Source organism: Erythrolamprus reginae, chromosome 8 (genome assembly GCF_031021105.1).
Source record: "Erythrolamprus reginae isolate rEryReg1 chromosome 8, rEryReg1.hap1, whole genome shotgun sequence".
Classification (NCBI taxonomy): Eukaryota; Metazoa; Chordata; class Lepidosauria; order Squamata; family Dipsadidae; genus Erythrolamprus; species Erythrolamprus reginae.
In genome coordinates this window covers 41,839,919-41,862,032 of record NC_091957.1, presented here as the reverse complement: position 1 = coordinate 41,862,032, position 22,114 = coordinate 41,839,919, and the positions used below count along the sequence as shown (strand labels likewise).

The 22,114-nt window shown below is 41.6% G+C and overlaps 1 protein-coding gene across 1 annotated transcript in view; it reads left to right on the top strand.

The window, feature by feature from the left end:
- LOC139171704 (connector enhancer of kinase suppressor of ras 2-like) overlaps positions 1 to 22,114 on the top strand; it is a 290,698-nt gene that overhangs the window by 214,478 nt on the left and 54,106 nt on the right. The window contains exon 13 of the mRNA XM_070760142.1: positions 17,781 to 17,812. Coding sequence (XP_070616243.1) covers positions 17,781 to 17,812 — 32 coding nt within the window. The remainder of the gene's footprint in view (positions 1 to 17,780; positions 17,813 to 22,114) is intronic.

Below are 22,114 nucleotides of genomic sequence, written 5' to 3'. Positions count from 1 at the left end.
CCTTAAAATGTGACTGTCCTCCTCAACCAATAATGATGTCTATCATTCGTCCATTTTGTGGCTGTTCAAATAATGTGACTTAATCAACTGAAAAAGAGTTCAAGCACCTATTTGAAAACTTATCTTGGTCAGTAAGCCACTCCCACTCAGTCACATGACCTTTAGGCCACCCAGGTCACATGATTATCAAGCCACTCCCACCTGGTCACATGGCTGGCAAGTGACTCCTACCCGGTCACATGACCCACACAATTAGCCACGCCCACAGTGTGGTAGTAAATTTTTTTGCAGTCCTTCACTGGGATGTAAAACTCAAGGCCCGGCCTGAGAGGGGATAAATCTGGGCCACAGTGCTGCCCTGGAAACAGCAAAAGACCAGTCAGCAGTGCCTCTGCCAGCAAAAATGGAGCATGTGGCAGGGCGCTCGGCCCCCCACACAGGCATCCCCTGACATGAGTGATATTGAGCTGGCCATGCCCACCTGACCAGTAATAGGTTCTAAATATTGTTGTTACTGGTTCGTGTGTGCTTGTGCACAATTATTTATTTGTTCATTCATTCATTTATTCATTTATTCATTTATTCATTTATTCATTCATTCATTCATTCATCTATTTATCTATTTATCTATTTATCTATTTATCTATTTATCTATTTATCTATTTATCTATTTATCTATTTATCTATTTATCTATTTATCTATTTATCTATTTATCTATTTATCTATTTATCTATTTATCTATTTATCTATTTATCTATTTATCTATTTATCTATTTATCTATTTATTTGATTTTTATGCCACCCTTCTCCCTAGACTCAGGGCGGCTTACAACATGTTAGCAATAGCCCTTTTTAACAGAGCCAACATTTTGCCCCCCACAATCCGGGTCCTCATTTTACCCACCTCGGAAGGAGGGAAGGCTGAGTCAACCTTGAGCCGGTGATGAGATTTGAACCGCTGACCTACAGATCTACAGTCAGCTTCAGTGGCCTTCAGTACAGCATTCTACCTGCTGCACCACCCTGTCTCCTGCGCAGATACATCCCAGGTGGGTTAGCAGTGCCTCCCGTTGCCAACGCTGCTACGGTTCACAGAACTGGGTCGAACAGGGAGCACCCACTGCTACACCCGGCCATCCAAGGAGAAACACAACCCTGATGTGTCCCTCAGTGAAATCGAGTTTGACACAGCTGGTCTGCAGGAGGATGTGTTGGTGCAATTGCAAACAACGAAAATGTGTCAACGAAGGAAAGATTACTTAGTTCCTTTTGATCCCTAGACTGTTCTCCAATCACGCCGAGGATACATTTCCCTGCAGAAAGAGATAAATCCCTTGAGAGTCAGTGACCTTGGTGGGTTTTGTGACCATTAACATGCAAATGATTAAAATCAGCTACCACTGGGTAAGAATTTGGAAACGTATTGTATGATAAATATTAACAATAATGTGACCCACAGAGCTTGCATAATTACATGGTGCTGATAGAAAACATATTCTCGGGACATTTTTGCTTGTGGAAAGAGACTAGATGTACGTTTCTGTCCTCACAGATGTGCTAGAGACATGACAAGAAGAATAATTAAGAAAAATGGAGACGTTAATGCTACCGCAGAATAGCTCCCTAGAGAAATCAAGGTAAAAGAACAAACTAGGAATATGAATAAGGACGGTTCACACACAGCTCAAAGAGATACAGTAACATGAATTCCTACATAGAATAGAATAGAACAGAACAGAACAGAATTATTTACTGGCTAAATGTGATAGGGCACACAAGGAATTTGTCTTTGATGCAGATGCTCTCAGTGTACATAAAGGGAAAAGATACATTTGTCAAAAATCATGAGGTACAACACTTGATGATTGTCACAGGGTACAAATAAGCAATCAGGTAACAATCAATATTAATATAAATCGTAAGGATGCAAGCAACAAGTTACAGTCATACAGTCATAAGTGGGAGGAGATGGGCGATAGGAACAATGAGAATAATAGTAATAGTAATAGTAATGCAGAGTTAGTGAATAGTTTGACAGTGTTGAGGGAAATATTTGTTTAGCAGAGTGATGGTGTTTGGGGAAAAACTGTTCTTGTCTCTAGTTGTCTCGGTGTGCAGTGCTCTATAGCAGTGATTTTCAACCTTTTTTGAGCCGCGGCACGTTTTTTACATTTACGAAACCCTGGGGCACATTGAGCGGGGGGGAGGGGCTAAAAAAAGTTTGGACAAAAAAAATCTCTCTCTCTCTCTTCCTCCCCTTCGCTCTATTTCTTTCTCCCTCCCTCTTTCTCTCCCTTCCTTCCTCTTTCTCTCTCTCTCCATCCCTCTTTCTTTCTCTCCCTTCCTTCCTTTCTTTTTTGCTCTTTCTCTCTCCCTCCCTACCTCCCTCTATGTCTTTCTCTCTCTCTCCCTCCCTCTCTCTCTCTCTCTCTCTTGCTTTCTTTCTCTCTCTTGCTTTCTCTTTCTCTTTCTCTTGTTCTCTTTCTCTCTCTTGGTTTCTTTCTCTCTCTCATTCTCTCGCTCACTCGCTCTTTCTCTCTCTTGCTTTCTTTCTCTCTTGCTTTTTTTCTCTCTCTCTTGCTTTCTTTCTCTCTGAGCTTCGCGGCACACATGACCATGTCTCGCGGCACACTGGTTGAAAAACACTGCTCTATAGAGTCATTTTGAGGGTAGGAGTTGGAACATTCTTCTGTTAACTCCATTTTGCATTTGCAACAAGTAAACATCTGTCCATTATATTTGCTCTTCTTGTTTTAAAATAAAAATCCTGCTTTAATTTCCTGCAGCAGGTGCTACATTAAGTGCCAACAAAATAGGGAGGTTTCCTGCCTTCCACCTCACGAAATACGAGGGAGAGTTTTTGTCCTTCTTAAAGGGCTAAAAATACTTCCTTAATGCATTTCCTTTCCCAGAAGTCAATTTCAGGGCAATGGCTTTTAAAGCAAAGGTTAACTTGGAGAGTTTCAAACTGTCAAGGCAGCCAGTGGATGGAAGCGAAATTGGACAAGCGATCGTTACAGATTCAGAAACCAAGATGAGGAAAAAAGCTATTGATTTATTTGGTAGGAACACAAGATAGGAGAGACCATTGACAGATTAAGCTGATGGTCTCGAGGTCCGAGAGAGGATTTTTTTTTAAAAAAAAGAGATATTTTTCGGGGCGTTTCGCAAAAGGATAGCAAGGCCAGGACGGGACAGAGTTGAATTGCAAAAGGAATAGATTTGTTTTTCATGGCGAATCTAGATATCGTGAACTCTCAGACATCTGAATCTCTTGTTTCCCAGTTCAGCTGCAGTTGTTGACGTAGGAAGCTGCTAGTTCACTAAAAGCTTTGTGACAGCTGTGAAAGAGACTGTTGCCTTAGGTGGGCCTTTGACCTGCGGTTCCCCTTATGTTCTTATTGATATAATGCTCTCCATTTATCTTAGGTGAGAACTGCTCTTGGGCTGAGTTGTCATTGAAATCAATCCAGCGGGCTGCTTCGTTGTCCACTTCATTGATTTCTGGAATAAAGAGATGACAAGGGTGTTGGATGTTCCTTGCTCCTAAGTAATCCGGAGGAGAAAGAAAGGCTATAGCACCAACTGAGGACAGTGAGGAACAAACAGGATTTAGATTTAGATTTATTGTCATTGCACCATGTACGGCAAAATTATACATAAAATGAAACGGCCCAGGGGAATCAATTTCCCCATGCCTGACGGCAGAGGTGGGTTTTTAGAAGTTTGCGAAAGGCAAGGAGGGTGGGGGCAGTTCTGATCTCCGGAGGGAGTTGGTTCCAGAGGGCCACCACAGAGAAGGCTCTTCCCCTGGGCCCCGCCAGACAACATTGTTTCGTCGATGGGACCCGGAGAAGGTCAACTCTGTGGGATCTAATCGGCCACTGGGATTCGTGCAGCAGAAGGCGGTCCTGGAGATATTCTGGTCCGATGCCATGAAGGGCTTTATAGGTCATAACCAACACTTTGAATTGTGACCAGAAACTGATCAACAACCAATGCAGACTGCGGAGTGTTGGTGTAACATGGGCATATCTAGGGAAGGCCATGATAGCTCTCGCAGCTGCATTCTGCACGATCTGAAGTTTCTGAACACTCTTCAAAGGTAGCCCCATGTAGAGAGCATTACAGTAGTCGAACCTCGAGGTGATGAGGGCATGAGTGACTGTGAGCAGTGACTCCCGGTCCAGATAGGGCCACAACTGGTGCACCAGGCAAATCTGGGCAAACGCCCCCCTCGCCACAGCTGAAAGATGGTTCTCTAATGTGAGCTGTGGATCGAGGACGATGCCCAAGTTGCGAACCCTCTCTGAGGAGGTCAATAATTCCCCCCCCCCAGGGTAATGGACGGACAGATGGAATTGTCCTTGGGGGGCAAAACCCACAACCACTCCTTCTTATCAGGGTTGAGTTTGAGTCTGTTATGCTTAAGAAAACTATTTATTCATTCATTCATTCATTCATTTATTTATTTTGTCCAATACAAATTGAAAGTTAAAGAGAATAAAAACATGTAGTAGTAGATATCAGGAAAGGGATAGAAGAAGAGATATGAGAATAGAATACATCAATGAAGAGTAGAGGAAGGATATATGGACGGGAGAAAAGATATATAAAATATAGGAGAGACAATTGGACAGGGGACGGAAGGCACACTAGTGCACTTATGCTCGCCCCTTACTGACCTCTAAGGAATCTGGGGAAGTCAGCCGTGGAAAATCTACGGGAAAAAGGTTGGGGGTTGACACCACAGAGTCTGGTAATGAGTTCCACGCTTCAACAACTCGGTTGCTAAAGTCATATTTTTTACAGTCAAGTTTGGAGCGGTTGATATTAAGTTTGAACCTGTTGCGTGCTCTTGTGTTATTGCAGTTGAAGCTGAAGTAGTTGTTGACAGGCAGGATGTTGCAGCATATGATCTTGTGGGCAATACCTAGATCATGTTTAAGGCGTCGTAGTTCTAAGCTTTCTAGACCCAGGATTGTAAGTCTATTTTCGTAGGGTATTCTGTTTCGAGTGGTGGGGTAAAGGGCTCTTCTGGTGAAGTATCGTTGGACCTTTTCTAGGGTGTTGATGTCCGAAATTCGGTGTGGGTTCCAGACAACTACAAAATATAAAACAAAAACATCCTTCACATTCTATGCTATTGAATTGAAAACCCCTGATATTGCAACCCATGTCACTCCTAGGTTAAACTCACCTATGCATGCTGAGAGAATTATTTTCACATAAAGTTGGTTCCGGTGGACGGATTTCAAGCCAGAGGACCGGTTCAGGGGTGTGTCCAGCTGGCCATCGCTGCCAATTTGGTGAGCAGGGAGAAATTCCCACTACCAGTTCTAGAGAAATGGTCCAAATGGGCAAAAAACCCACCTCTGTTTCAGACAAGTGACTATCCAGTCTCTTCTTAAAAAGAACCAGTACCCACTACTTCTGAAGGCAAGCTGTTCCACTGGTTAACTGTCCTCATTGTTAGCAATTGTCTCCTTGCTTCTCTCCTTGATAATTTTTTTCTTGTCCTGCCTAGAGGTGCTTTGCTAAGTTAAGTTGATCCCCTCCTCTTTGTAGGAAACCTCGTAAAATGTAAGAGCCGGGGTGGCGCAGTGGTTAGAGTGCAGCACTGCCGGCTAACTGCTAGCTGTAATTCAGCAGTTCAAATCTCATTACTGGCTCAAGGTTGACTCAGCCTTCCATCCTTCCGAGGTCGGTAAAATGAGGACCCAGATTGTTGGGGACAATGTGCGGGTTCTGTAAACTGCTTAGAGAGGGCTGTAAAGCACTGTAAAGTGGTATACACACATTCAACCTGTTTATTTATTTTATTTATTTATTTATTTATTTTGTCCAATACACAATGAGGGTTTTAGTGGGTATATATCTATACTGTACACGTAGTAAAATACATGATGAAGGTTATAGAGGAGATACTCATAGTAAAATATATCTAAGAAATAATAGAAAAGAAGGTATAGTAATAGAACATATCAATGAAAGAATAGAAGAAGGGATACAGGAATAGAAGAAAGGTATAGAAGATATAGGAGAGCAATAGGACAGGGGACAGAAGGCACTCTAGTGCACTTGTACTCGCCCCTTACTGACCTCTTAGGAATCTGGAGAGGTCAACCGTAGATAATCTAAGGGTAAAGTGTTGGGGGTTTGGGGATGACACTATGGAGTCCGGTAATGAGTTCCACGCTTCGACAACTCGATTACTGAAGTCATATTTTTTACAGTCAAGTTTGCAGCGGTTAATATTAAGTTTAAATCTTTGTGTGCTCTTGTGTTGTTGTGGTTGAAGCTGAAATAGTCGCCGACAGGCAGTACATTGCAGCATATGATCTTGTGGGCAATACTTAGATCTTGTTTAAGGCGTCTTAGTTCTAAACTTTCTAGGCCCAGGATTGAAAGTCTAGTCTCATAGGCTATTCTGTTTCGAGTGGAGGAGTGAAGGGCTCTTCTGGTGAAGTATCTTTGGACATTTTCAAGGGTGTTAATGTCTGAGATGCGATATGGGTTCCAAACAGATGAGCTGTATTCGAGGATGGGTCTGGCAAAAATTTTGTAAGCTCTGGCAAGTAGTACCTGACCAAAATTTTGCTACCGATGCTGCGTACCTGACCAAACCCTTAGGAGCCCATCACTGCCGAAAACCCTGAATAATCTCTAGAGTCGACTGCACCATGGATCTAGAAGGAATATATAAAGCTAAGATCGGAGAGAAGGGGAGATGAAGGCTTGCCTAACCTGTAGTTTGCCTGTTGTGTGTTTAGAAACTCAAACTATAGTTCTCATGGTAAATTATGGCTTTCCCAACCTATCATTTGGCTGTGCTGAAATTTCCCTTGCAATTTCTCAAGCGTTTTCAGTCCTCGCCAAAGAGGCGTCTGTTTTTCTATCTTATTCTCAAAATACCTCTAGAATCCCTTTCTAATTTATTGGATATCTTTCTGAATTTAATTAATTAGCAGAGGAGGGCTTGAGAGGGAGGTTCCCCTGGGACTGTTGCTGGGTTGTTCCATTCAGGGGTGGGTCTTGCTCACCTTCCAAACCAGTTTGCATCACGTCGGAAGTTGTTGTTGTTGTTGTTGTTGTTGTTGTTATTATTATTATTATTATTATTATTATTATTATTAATTAGATTTGCATGCCGCCCCTTTCCAAAGACTCGGGGCGGCTCACAGCATATAATATAAAACAGTAAATACAAAAACAAATCTAATTAATTAAAAACTACATAAACTAAAAATCCGATGTATTAAAAATCAATCAAACAAATTCAAATCACAGTCATACATCACATTTATTGGCCAGGGGGCCAAGATCTAATTATCCCAAGCCTGGCAACATAAGTGAGTCTTTAGGCTCTTACAAAAGGCCAGGAGGGTAGGGGCAATGCGAATCTCTGTGGGGAGCTGATTTCAGAGGGCCGGGGCCATCACAGAGAAGACTCTTCCCCTAAGCCCCGCCAAACAACATAGTCTGGTTGGCAGGACCTGGAGAAGGCCAACTCTGTGGGACATAACCGATCGCTGGGATTCATACGGCAGAAAGTCCCGGAAGAGCGTATTACATTGTGCAAATGACGTAACACGCAAGCCATTTTCAAGGAGCGGCGACCGGAGAACTGTTTGAGGGTGTGGGCAGCCAACCATTGCTGCCGGTTCAATGACAAGGAGCAAATCTCTGCCACTGCTTCAGGCAAACGGGTCTGAACCAGCAGTAACCCACCATTGGTTCCATTATTGTAAAGGTTTTTTGAAGCTACATTTATCATGTGTGTGTGTATATGTATTTTTATATATTTTCACGGGTATACGTAGATTGTTGTGGGTTTTTCCCCATGTAATATTTTGAGTGTCTTTGCAATGTTTTGGCGAAATCACATTTGCCATCTTCAGGCTGACGATGGCTCAGAGAACTCAGAGTATACTCAGAGCAGCAGAAGTCCATAATTTTAACCTGAAGTTGGTGAATGTGATTTTGCTGAAACATTGGAAAGACACTCAAAATATTATACCCAGAGCAGTAGAAGTCCCTAACTTCAGCCTGAAGATGGCGAATGTGATTTTTGCCGAAATGTCGCAAAGACCCTCAAAATATTACACGGGGAAAAACCCGAACTCACAACAATCTACATATATACAGGTATGTCTTTTTCTCTGTCAAAAAAAGGATAATTTATTAGCAAAAATATTATACACACAAACACACACAGATTGATTTTCTGTCAAAAACACTCTGGTATTGCCAAATAAGGGAGGCAACTTTTTGCCTCTCGACCGCACACAGGGGGCATTCCAAGGGAGATTTTAAAAATTTATAGTCGACAAAAATAATTTTACATGGTTACATATTTTTGCTCATAAGTGAAAAGGAAGGGAGCCTAGTATAGATCTATTTCAGCCTTGTTATGGCCTCATCAGCTAGACAGGGTGTGTCTAGCTAATGAGGCTACAAGGCTGAAATAGATCTATACTGTTCTGGTTTCTGGTAGAAGTTTAGTAATTACAAATAACTCTCATTAAATGCATCATTTCATGAATAAAGCAACTCCATTTATTTCTCTGCTCTCCTGTATTTCAACATCTTCCAGACATCACTTGGTCCGTTATCTCTCTCTCAGCCACATTTCTCACATTCCTTTTCCTGCTTCACTTAGACAAGATTTATTTCCTAACTACATAGCTTTAAAAGAGACAGCAGCACTGACTAAATACAATACAAAATACTTTGGCTTACTTTAGCGTGGCAAAAACCCCCTCCATATTTCTTTTCAGCAACGTTGAAACTCCACCCTTCCTCTCCACTAGCCCCCTGACGTGCCAAATACCTCACTACAATATTTAACCCATTCCTCTCCTTAATATCTTCTTCCAGAGCTTTGCTCTCTACGTTTCTGAATCCTTCTGAATTTAGGGTTAATCCAGCGAGCATCTGATTCTCCCTCACTAGATCCTGAACTCAAAGCCCCATCCTGTGGCTGGCCTCCCACCTGTTCTACTATCTGTAACTCCGGGCCCTCCACTACTTCATAAACACTATCTGAATCTGAGTCCTCAATATCTTCATCATCCTCCAACTGATCAGGAGTATGTACAACATATACTAGGCTTCCTTCCTTTTCACCTATCTGCACTCTACAAAGGGCTACAATTGTCCCAGAACATAGCTGTGCGAGCTGTTGTGGGTGTATCTAGGTATACCCATATTACACCAACACTCTGCAAGCTGCACTGGCTCCCAGTCAATCTCTATGGATGCAATTCAAGGTGTTGGTTATTACTTTTAGAGCCCTACATGGCTTAGGGCCAGACCACTTATGGGACTGTCTTCTGCCACATACCTCCCTGCAACTGATTAGGGCCCACACGGTTGGCCCTCTCTGCTAGAGAGGGTCGGTTGGTGGGGCCACATGGGAAGGCCTTCTCTGTGGTGGCTCTGGCTCTCTGGAACCAATTAGCCCCGGAGATCACTGCTCCCACCCTCCTGGGCTTCCAGAAAGCCATGAAAGTTGGCTTTGCCGGCAGGCCTGGGGCCAGTGAACCCATCTAGCCCCGGCTAAGAGGATATGAATGATTTATTTTTTAGGGGTTGTAAATTGTTTTTATATTATTTTCACCATTGTACACCACCCAGAGTCCGGAAGGAGTTGGGCAGCTTATAAATCAATCAATCAATCAATCAATCAACCACCAATCAACCAAATAAATAAACAAACAAACAAACAAACAAACAAATACAAATATTTGTAACTTAAAGCTGAAATGGAGGGTGGTCCTTGGTGCTCTCTGAGCTTGGTTGTTTTCTTGCTAGTCTAGAGCCAATTTAGTACTGACCAGCAGTTGACTAGATTCTTGGCTACAAGCATAAGCAATAAATTAACATAATTAGAATTTAATGTGTGGTTCTGATTCTTCAAACCTGACATTAAACTTGTCAAGTAACAGTCAGCACTAAATTGATTCTAGATAACAGTTTAAAAAATGAAAGAGAGCTTAGACATGGACCGCTTGTGGGAACTTCATGATTCTAGGCTTATTCCTCTCTTGACTTCACCTCCAGGCACCATCTGTCCTTGTTCTGTCCTAGTGCCGAGCCCCACTAATCAGATGCACACCAATTGTCTTACTAATAAAAGGATTTAATATTTACAAAAGTCTCAGTATTGTAAGAATCTTAAAAGAGTCTTTTCAAAGGGAGAAGCAAATCTAGCAAAGTGCTATCTGCTGGCTAAAATCCCAGAGCGAATATAAACCCAGTAATAATCACCAGCTGTAGCAAGAGTTCCAAAGCGTAACTTTCAGAAATTAACTGGAAGACCAAAGTTCATTAGCAAAACTAAGAATGTGCTCTTTTGAAATCCAAACTGAATGCAAGAGTCAAGACGAGATGATTCCTAAATGAGTGACGTTGTTTGCTGCAACTAGGCAGGGCATGCCTCACCCTTAAATAGTGTGAGGGCGTGGCCCATTACACAGCAGTACTACTTATGAGTGACTCTCCTCTTAGCCAACCATTCAAGTCTCTTAAATGCTCTTCGCACTCTGGCATCCAGAAGAGGCTCCTCCTCTTTGCCTGAGTCACTCAAGACAGGAAGCGTTGATTCATTCCTGGCAGGAAGTGCTGATTCCCTCATCCCAGGATGTAAAGCAAGCCTTGGCTGTTGCTCTGACCCTGACCCCTCATCTTCTTCACTGTCCATCTCAGGTGCCAGAAACACGGGATGTCTGTGCTGCGTCTCTCTAGTCTCTGCGTCCTCTGAGTCCATGATTATTTGTGCAGGACGCGAGCGAACCACAACAGTCCTCATACACCACTATCTATAAACCTGATGGTTTCAAGCAATCCTAAGGTGTATTTCTCCAGATGTGTTAGGAAGAATTTATAGCTGAGTGGGGGAAGGTCCTAAATTTAATCCCCAGCATCTTCAAATAATCCTGGAAAAAATATCTCTGCTTAAAACCCTGGGGAATCTGCTCCTCGGCATTACCAATGTTTTGCTTAAATGAACTCATGATCTCATTCATTGTAACGTCTCATCGTCCCTCTGCTTCATCCCAAGAACAAATTGCTTTTGGAAGATGGAAACTATAAGCAGTTAAATTAATGATAGCTAAGTTAATAACATATCAAGATGCTGACAGCCATTTTCAGCCTTTTGTAAAATATGAAGACTCCTGGGGTCTCTATTAATGATAACTCTTGAAATAGAACCTGAGTGATATTAGGAATTCCATTTTAATCAACCAAATTCTGAATTTTTAATGCTGGGTATTTTTTTTTGTAGTCACAGATTGGTGTTGAATTGTAGCTTATTGTAAGGTGCTTAGAATGTTGTCCTATATGTTCGCACTAGAATAGAAAAATAGAGATCTCTCCAATCCAAGGAAGCAGATCTGAGATTATTATTATCTTGATGTTTTTTTAACCCCCGTACAAACACAACTGGAAAAGACAATCAAAATTTCCCTTTTCTTTTCTTTGCAAGAAAGAGTAAAGTAGGGTAGGGTAGAGGTGGGTAGCATGGAATGAAATGAAATGAAATGGAATGGAATGGAATGGAATGGAATGGAATGGATGGATGGGAGGGCAGATGTATTGATGGATGGGTGAATGGATGGATAGATGGGATGGGATGCAATAGAATAGAATAGAATAGGAATAGAAGAGAAGAGAAGAGCAATCTGAAGAGATGGGATGGGATGGGATGCAATTGCATAGCATATATTTTATTATTATTATTTAATTGGATTTATATGCCACCCCTCTCCAAAGACTTGGGGCAGCTTAAAACACATAAAAAAGAAGAAGAATACAATATAATTGTATAAATACAAAAAATTTAAAAACCAAATGTACTTGTCTATAAACCCCAGCATTATTTTTTTTTAAACAATCATATCCACTCAAACAACAACCATACGTAACATTCATCAGCCAGGGCGCTAGGGTCTAATCGCCCCAATTGTGGAGGCATAGATGAGCCTTAAGACTCTTGCGGAAGGCAAGGAGGGTGGAGGCAGTACGAATCTCCGGGGGGAACTGATTCCAGAGAGCCGATGCCCCCACAGAGAAGGCTCTTCCCCTAAGCCCCACCAAGTGACATTGTCTAGTTGACAGGACCTGGAGAAGGCCGACTCTGTGGGACCTAACCGTGGGATTCATGCGGCAGAAGACAGTCCTGCATGTAGTCTGGCCCTGAAAGGAATGGAATGGAATGGCACAGAACAGAACAGAATAGAATAGAATAGCAGTCTGGAGAGATGGGATGGGATGGGATTCTTTATTGGCCACGTGTGATTACACACACAAAGAATTAGTCTCCTATGCATAAGCTGTCAGTGTACATACAAAGAACAAAGTGATAGGTAGCATATCATAGTTACAATTACAGTGATACCTTCTCTTACAAACTTAATTGGTTCCAGGACGAGGTTCTTAAGGTGAAAAGTTTGTAAGACGAAACAATGTTTCCCATAGGAATCAATGGAAAAGCAATTAATGCGTGCAAGCTCAAAGTTCAACTCTTTTGCCAGCCGAAGCGCCCGTTTTTGCGCTGCTGGGATTCCCCTGAGACTCCCCTCCATGGGAAACCCCACCTCTGGACTTCTGTGTTTTTGCAATGCTGCAGGGGAATCCCAGCAGGGAAATCCCAGCATCACAAAAACAAGTGCTTCGCTGGCAACGGAAGTCCGAAGGTGGGGTTTCCCATGGAGGGGAGCCTCAGGGAAATCCCAGCAGCGCAAAAATGGATGCTTCGCTGGGAACGGAAGTCCGGAAGTGGGGCATCCCAGCGGTGGCGGTGGGTTTGTAAGGTGAAAATAGTTTGTAAGAAGAGGCAAAAAAATCTTAAACCCCGGGTTTGTATCTCGAAAAGTTTGTATGACGAGGCGTTTGTAAGACAAGGTATCACTGTATTATTCACAATGAAAAATGATAAGTCATCAATACCAATATAGGAGAATGTATTAGGAAAGATGAGAAGATGAGAAGGATCATATCGATACAGCCGACTACATGGGTAAATATCTTTAGGCCTAAGACACACACACAAAACGTATTTCCAACATAGGGCTTAACACTTCTCTGAATGTACTTAGCAACCATATGCCCCAAATTAGAAGGGAGGGGGGAGGAAATAATTGCAGCAGAGGTAACAAATGTGAAGTTTACAATATGAAAGCATCGAGGTCTCTTCTCGCTTGCTGTTGTCATTTGCTAATGACTGACGTGCCAAAGTTCCAGACGGCAGATCTCAAATCGTTCACATGTGTTGGGGTTTTTTTTTTAGCAATGTTTGCAAACAAGCAAATGGTATGACAATTTCAGAGCATATCGGCTGGGGCTTCAAGCTGCTTGGTTGGCTTCAAAGCTATGCCGTTTTCCTGCCTGCCGAACTTGCAAAGAACAAGCAAGCGCCCTCCTTTAGAAGTCTCACATTCTAACCAGCTACAGAAAACTTCACGGCTTATCACAATGTTTTCTCCGGCCAATTTTTCTGCCCTTTGATTTCATCCGTAACAGCAAAAAAAATGGTTTCTCATTAGCGCTATAGAAACATGCATGCAAATCCCAGAAAGGACATTGATACACAAAAGCGCATCCATCTATAAATGTGCCGGAGAGGTACAAAAATATTCAGACGCACAACCGGTTTCCTATTAAAATAATTGGGTGGCTTTCTTAAGCCAATGGGAGATATTGTCTCCGTTTGGTAAATTATCCTTTTTCCTCTGTAATTGGCGTGCTGTGAACGTTGTGCGGCAACATAAGAGCCCCGGGGGGGAGGGGCAGGCAATTTCTCCCCCTCCCTTCAAAAATCAGGAAGAAAACTGTTAATATTTTGTTTCTATCTTCATATTTTTCAGAGTATAAAACACACCTTCCCCCACCCCAAAAGAAGGTAGAAATATTGGTGCCTCTTATTTATTTTATTTATTGATTGATTAAATTTGTATGCCGCCCGTCTCCGCAGACTCGGGGCGACTCACAGCAGCAATGGAAAACAATGTACAATACAAATCTAATATTACAAAGTTAAAAACCCATAATTTAAAAAACATGCACACAACATACCATACATAAACTATATAGGCCTGGGGAAGATGTCTCAGTTCCCCCATGCCTGATGGCAGAGGTGGGTTTTAAGAAGTTTACGAAAGGCGAGGAGGGTGGGGGCAATCCTAATCTCTAGGGGAACTGGTTCCAGAGGGTCGGGGCTGCCACAGAGAAGGCTCTTCCCCTGGGTCCCACCAGACGACATTGTTTAGTCGACAGCCAATTCTGTGGGACCTGACTGGTTGCTGGGATTCGTGCGGCAGAAGGCGGTCCCGGAGATATTCTGGTCCGATGCCATGAAGGGCTTTATAGGTCATAACCAACACTTTGAATTGTGACCGGAAACTGATCGGCAACCAATGCAGACTGCGGAGTGTTGGTGTAACATGGGCATACCTAGGGAAGCCCATGATTGCTCTCGCAGCTGCATTCTGCATGATCTTGAATTTCCAAACACTTTTCAAAGGTAGCCCCATGTAGAGAGCATTACAGTAGTCGAACCTCGAGGTGACGAGGGCATGGGTGACTGTGAACAGTGAGTCCTGGTCCAGATAGGGCCACAACTGGTGCACCAGGCAAATCTGGGCAAACGCCCCCCTCGCCACAGCTGAAAGATGGTTCTCTAATGTAAGCTGTGGATCGAGGAGGACGCCCAAGTTGCGGACCCTCTCTAAGGGGGTCAATAATCCCCCACCCCAGGGTAATGGATGGATAGATGGAATTACCCTTGTGATAATTATATATACCCCAAATACAGCCAAATACAGCCATTTTTGGCCTCCCAAAGCCCCAGCCCATGTCACATTTTTGCAAAAAAAATGGAGTGCACTGAGAGTTTGGGAGCCCTGCAGCTTACGCCTGGGGAAAGGCTAAAACTCCCCCATTTTTGTAAAAACAGTAGAAAAATGGGGCATTTTTGACTTCACCTAGCCCCCAGGAGCAGTATTGGGTTCTGACCTAGATGGTATGGGGTGGGGGTAGCATTCCAGTAGTAAAAATGAAGCTGCATGCAAATCTCTGAGTGACTGGGGCAGGCACATCGGAGCAAGATTTGGTTCCTGCACACGTTGTGAGAAAGCACATGGGTGGTTTTTTGCTTCCACACAGGCTTGGAATTTAAAAAATTGCTGAAATCTCACCCACCCACATGTCTTCTCACCAGATTTGCTTCCTATGCATGCACAGGGGAAGGCAGGGGGGTGGGGGGAAGGCAAAAACACCCCCGTTTTTGCAAAAAAACAGACTCATTTTTGCAAGCAGAGGGTTTGGGAGCCTTGCAGAGTGCTTCTGCGATGCCAGGGAGGACAACAACTTTTTTTCTTACTTACCTCTTTGAAATCTTCGTGCGTCTTATAATCCGAATAATAATAATAATAATAATAATAATAATAATAATAATAATAATAATAATGATCCACTGGAACTACCATTTACCAGTGGCAAAGAACTGGTGGGATCATAAGCCCGAAAAAGTGGTCGAAAATGAGCAAGCAAAACTACTGTGGGACTTCCAACTTCTGACTGACCGAATTCTGAAGCATAACACACCAGACATTGTGATCGTGGAGAAAAAGAAAGTATGGATCATCAACATCGCAATCCCAGGAGACAGCAGATTTGAGGAGAAGCAGCTAGAGAAATTAGTGAAATACGAAGATCTAAAAATCGAGCTGCAACGACTCTGGCATAAGCCAGTGAAAGTGGTCCCAGTGGTACTTGGCACACTGGGCGCAGTGCCAAAGGATCTCAGCAGACATTTCAAAACCATTGGAATTGACAAAATCTCCATATGTCAATTGCAAAAGGCCGCTTTACTGGGATCGGCAAACATAATTCACCGCTACATCACGCAGTCCTAGGTGCTTGGGAAGCGCCCGACTGGTGATGAAATACGAAATCCAGCATAGTGATCTCATTTGCTGTGTTGTACTGACATAATAATAATAATAATAATAATAATAATAATAATAATAATAATAACAATTTATTAGATTTGTATGCCGCCCCTATCTTGGCAAACAACCTGGTGTAATATTGATCTTTTTCTCCCAGTATGAGTGGACTGATTATAGGTAGTCCTCAACTTACAACAGTTCATTTAGTGATGGTTCAATGTTCCATCAGCATGGAGAAAGTGTCTCACGACTGCTTTTTTCCCACACTTACGACCTTTGCAACATTCCTATGGTCACGTGATCAAACTTTTACTTGCTAAGCAATCAGATCATATTTATGATGGTTGAAGTGTCCCCCGGGATCACGTGATCACCTTTTGAGACCTCCTGACGAGCCAAGTCAATGGGGAAGATAGATCCACTTAAAAACCATGGCAAGAACAGTTGTAAAATGGGGTGAAACTCCGCTAAGCAACAAACATTTTGAATGCAACTCAATTCAAATCAATATAGATTTTTTTCCCCTCCGTAGTTTTAATATTTTATTCTAGCATTTTTAACTGGATGTACCTTGAGTGGTTTTTTTAAAAAAATTGTTCTGTTCTCTGGTCTTTGACTATAATAAACTGGATTGGATTGGATTTGACTCCATTGTGGTCATAAGCAGAGGTGGACTGCTAAGGGGGAACAGTGACGTGTGCTCGCCCCCATGGCTCTGAATGCCAGCGGAATCCAGCGCAATTCTCCAGGTCCCGTCAACAAAACAATGTCAGTTCGTGGGGCCCAGGGGAAGAGCCTTCTCTGGGCGGCCCCGGCCCTCTGGAACCAACTGCCCCCAGAGATTAGAATAGCCCCCACCCTCCTTGCCTTTCGTAAGCTCCTCAAAACCCACCTCTGCCGTCAGGCATGGGGGAACTAAGATAATCTTTCCCCCTAGGCTTCTACAATTTATGCATTGTATGTTTGTATGTATGATTGGTTTTATAACAAGGGTTTTTAGCTGTTTTAGTATTGGATTTTTACATTCTGTTTTTGGCTCTTGTTAGCCGCCCCGAGTCCATCGAGAGGGGCGGCATACAAATCCAATAAATAAATAAATAAATAAATAAATAAATAAATAAATAAATAAATAAATAAATTCTGCTACTGCACCTGGGCAAGGAGCGAAATCGCACGCGGACACACAGGGGCGCCCGTGATGCACTTGTGTGTCCGCGCGCGATTTCACTCCCTGCCCAGGTGCAGTAGCAGAATTGCGCTGGACTCCGCTAGCACTCAGAGACATGGGGGCGAGCACACGTCACTCTTCCATCTTAGCAGCCCACCTCTGGTCGTAAATCACTGACTTCCTGCAGTTGTTCCTAGCTATTTCTCTTCCAAAGCAAACGTCCACCTCGCAGCTATCAAGTAAATATAAACTCTGAGAAAGCCTCTATTCTGATTTCCTGGAACTTGTTTTTTCAGCTTGTCACATCATTTACTGTTCTATACTGGTTTAAAAATGAAAATGAAGAAGACGTGGTGCTGTTCTAAAGGAGTTTCAAACTATTTTCTTTGGGGAAAACAAGAATTTTAACCTTTGTCCCATCAATGCATTCCATGCTTGCAAATTCAAAACTGCTTTTTCAATTTGAACACCCGTTATCTAAAGTGGGTGAAAGCATTAAAGTTATCATCCCCTTTGCTGCTACTCAGGGCGGTTTGTCTGTTGTTCAGTGTTAATCGCGTTGGGAAATTTTGCTTTCCTGTACGTTGTCATCTTAAAACCCCAAATGCTAAACGTCACTTCTTTTTTTCTTCTTTCCCTTCTTCCTTTCTTGCAGAGAACAGCAGATTCTGCCGGAGACTCTGAAAGGTAACCAATTCTTTTCATTTGTTTTTAAAAGAAATATTTTTTTAGACAGCAATGCTAATTAAGACTTTGAAAAAATCTGGTCCTTGATTTGAGTCCTTGAGAACTTGTGAATCTGATCTCGTTTGCCAAATCATACCTAGGAAATAATGGATTTCATGATCCATTAATGGATTTCATGATCTCTCCAGATTTAGGGAGTTTTGCATGGAAATGAAAAAATGGCAAGATACAAGTCATTATAGAAAGCCATGTAGTGGGAACATAATTTTAAAACAGAACCAAAATCTGCAATTACAAAGTAAATGAAGATTCATTTTCATTTTCTCTTGACATTTTGTTAACTGTTTTCTGCTTTCAGTGGGATAACTAAAACAGATTCCAACGCCTTAACTGGAATTTGAATTTATTTTGACTGTCATCCACTTTGATTTAATAAAATCTGTATCCTAGCCAAACATTTAGATTATTGGATTGGATTAGATTGGATTAGATTAGTAGTTTAGAAATGTTTTGCACCAATTGAAATCTATGGCAAGTTTCAATCATAATTTGTTCTCCAACTGTTGACTAACTGACTTTGGTTCCAAGTCTACATGGATTTTTTATAATATTCTAAAAATCTCGGCGAGAGCATTTCATTTAAGCAATCCACACACTTCAGTTGATTTTATTACAGTCCTCGGATGTTGTTTTATATCTTGTGCTGTATTTTAATATTTATATAAAGTATTTGTTTTAGACTATTTTTTCTGGTTTATTATTTGTTTTCCTGTTTTATATCCTTCAGAGAGATGTTATTTGAGCTGGATGGCCGTATAGATCTAGTAAATAAATAAATTTAAACTCCTGAAATAGAATTCTGGGCAAATATTATTATATCTTATTTCTCTCTTTTTTTCCACTTTAATGTTTTGCTCAGGTTAACCATGTTCCTAATAGTCAGGGGAGAAAAATCTTGATGCATAGAATGCCCACAAATTTTCTGTAAAAGTTTTACCTACATATATACATAGAAAGAGAGAAACATTATGATTTCTATTATGTAACATATATATCTATGCAATCTAAATATATATATATATAATAGCAATCTAAATGCTATTGCTATATCAGATGTTTGTTCTATTGTGTAACACATACTGTATATCAGTTTATATATCCGAGGTTAAATTTGTAACTAAAATTTCCCAAAGATCAGAAAAATAATGTAAATTTGTCTCAAAAGTGCTTTTTCAAAAGACAACTGGACCTTCTTGGTTTTTCCTTGAAGACATTTCACGAGTCAACCTATTCTCCAAAGAACCTGAGGGTAGAACAAGAAGCAATGGGTGGAAACTAAATAAGGAGAGGAGTCATTTATTTATTTTATTAATTAGATTTGTATGCTGCCCCTCTCCGAAGACTCCGGTCGGCTCACAGCATAAGTTTAGAACTAAGGAAGAAATTTATGACAGCAAAATTAACCTGTGGAACAGCTTGCTTCCAGAAGTTGTGAATACTCCAACACTATAAGTTTTTAAGAAGATGTTGAATAACCATTTGTCTGAAGTAGTGTAGCGTTTCCTGCCTAAGTATCGGGTTGGACTAGAAGACCTCCAAGGTCCCTTCCAACTCTGTTATTATAATAATTATTATTATTTCACATCCAAGAACTGGATGTTTAGTTCTGACTGAACTGATTCAGAACTGAAGAAACCTATTGGATGAGAAGCAAAAATTTTCAAAGGCTGGGGGCAGGAATCCCAGTCCAGTTGCTTTTGGGGGGGAAACACTTTTGGGGCGAACATGATCTACATCACTGAGAATCCCCAATAGATATTTATGCAAAGCTCTCTTGCTTTTGACACAAATTAGGCAAAATGTGTTGAAATGAACACTGGGTAGTAAGGGAGCATTTTCTGAAATGGGAAAAATATCCATTGTCGCATCAAAAAATAACAGTGCCAGTCACTACCTGGTTTTCCATTCCAGAAAGTAGAACGCTAACAATAATCAAACTGCATACCAACACCTTCTCCTGGTCGTATTTATCCGTATCCTTTTTCTTATGGACTCATCCTTAAAGACAAGTGAAACATTCAGCAGTAATATTTTTTCTCCTTAGCAAGAACAAAACTACCAGCCTTGTAAAAGCTTGAGCTACATTAGGGATCATAAATATTTCAGAGACTTTTGGGAGAAAGAAATAGTTTGATGTACATTTTCGCTGGAACCAGCCTCGTGCCGAGTTCCAGAATTATCACTCAAACCAAAATGCATCAGCATTCACCTTTGTCCAATTTGCTAGTTTTAAGTGATTTTTTAAAAATGGCTCCATTAACACCTTTAGTAGGAATTAAATCTTGCTGTCAGTAAATCCTGAGCATCTTGAATAAAATGAATTGGTGGTAAAAGTCTAGTCTACCATTTTTCATAAATGATGAGATTAGGCCAAAAAAAACCAATCCTTCTTCTACCACTAGTGGTAAATAAGTCTAAATACTATTGCTATTGCTACAGGACAATGTTGTGTATATTACACTAAATTACATCAAGGCATGTATTAGGAAACGTGTATTCAAGTTCCCAAGTTCAGAAGCCACAAATAAGATCAAATCAAATGTAACACTGAGCGATAAGAAATTGAGCCACCTGATTAATTCCGGCTTTCTATATGTTGTAAAAGAGATCTTTTATCTTTTCGAGATTGGCAAACACATTCCTTGTAGCTTCGCCATTTCCCCTCGGACATGCCCAGGTAACAGAGAGGATTTGTTCTATTTATTTCTGTGGGATTTACTGCTCCACCTTCTATCTCGGCCAGATGTGAAAAATGAAATTTGAGGGTTTGGATTGTTGGCTTGTCCTTTAGAAAACCCAGGCATATCGCTCCTTTTAAATGAAACGCAGTCAAATCCTCGATCCATTAACACAGAAAGTAAAGTATCTGGGATCGAATGCTGTCGGCGGGAGTTTGCTTCTTACTCTGCGATGTCAGAAGATGAAAAGAGGGAGAAAAAATAGGTCGTGATGGATAGTTTGTCAGGCCAAGTTTTAGCTTTTATGGCTACATCCAATTTCTGGGCAAGTTTAAATTCTCCAAGGGAATAGCCGAAGGAAACAGAAGCGAAGGTAATCAGATAGCAAAGTCTGAATTTAGCTTCAGTAGGAAAGGAAAGAGGCTAGATAAGCTACTATCTGATCACATAACTCATAATAACCTTCAAGTGATAGTACAAGAAGTCCTTGACTTACGGGCACGGTTGATCTCAACATTTCTGTGGCTAAGCAAGAGAGTTCAGGGAGTTTCGCCCCATTATATGACTTTTCTTTTCTTGCCACAGTTGTTAAGTAGAACAGAATAGAATAGAATAGAATAACTGCATTGGAAGGGACCTTTGAGATCTTATAGTCCAATCCACTGCTTAGGCAGAAGACCCTACACCACTTCAAAGTTGGAGCATTAACAATTTCTGGATTCAAGTGGTTCCACTGATTAATTGTTCTAACTATCAGGAAATTTCTCCTTAGTTCTCTCTGGCTTCTCTCCTTGATTAGATTTCACCCATTGTTTCTTGTTCTACCCTTGGGTGCTTTGGAGAATAGCTTGACTCCCTCTTCTTTGTGGCAACCCCTGAGATATTGGAAGACTGCTATCATGTCTCCCCTAGTCCTTCTTTTCATTAAACTAGACATACCCAGTTCTTGCAGCTGACCAAAACTGAGTGTAGTATTCCAAGTGTGGCCTTGCCAACGCAATAAAAAGTGGTATTAACACTTCACATGATCTTGATTCCATCCATCTGTTAATGCAGCCTAGAATTGTGTTGGCTTTTTTGGATGCTGAAGTGAATTATTTCAATTAGTAACAGGCTACTAAGGTGGAACAGTGACGTGTGCTCGCCCCCGTGGCTCTGAGTGCTAGCAGAGTCCAGCGCAATTATGCTACTTAACCTGGGCAGGTGGAATAGCATAATTGCATTGAACTCCGCTAGCACTCAGAGCCATGGGGGTGAGCACATGTCACCGTTCCATCTTAGAAGCCCACTTCTGGTAACATGGTGGTAAAATAGGGATTATGTGACTGCGGAACATTGTAACTGTCAAATAGAAACCAGTTGCCAAGCATCCAAACTTTGATTGTGTGATCACGGAGATGTTGCAATAGTTGCAAGTGTGAAGAAAAGTCATAAGTCACTGTTTTCAGTGCTGTTGTAACTCTGAACAGTCACAAAATGAATTCCTGCAATTCAAGGACCACCTGTACCACTGGTGAGGCCATGCTTAGAATACTGCATCCTGATCTGGTCACCATAATATAAA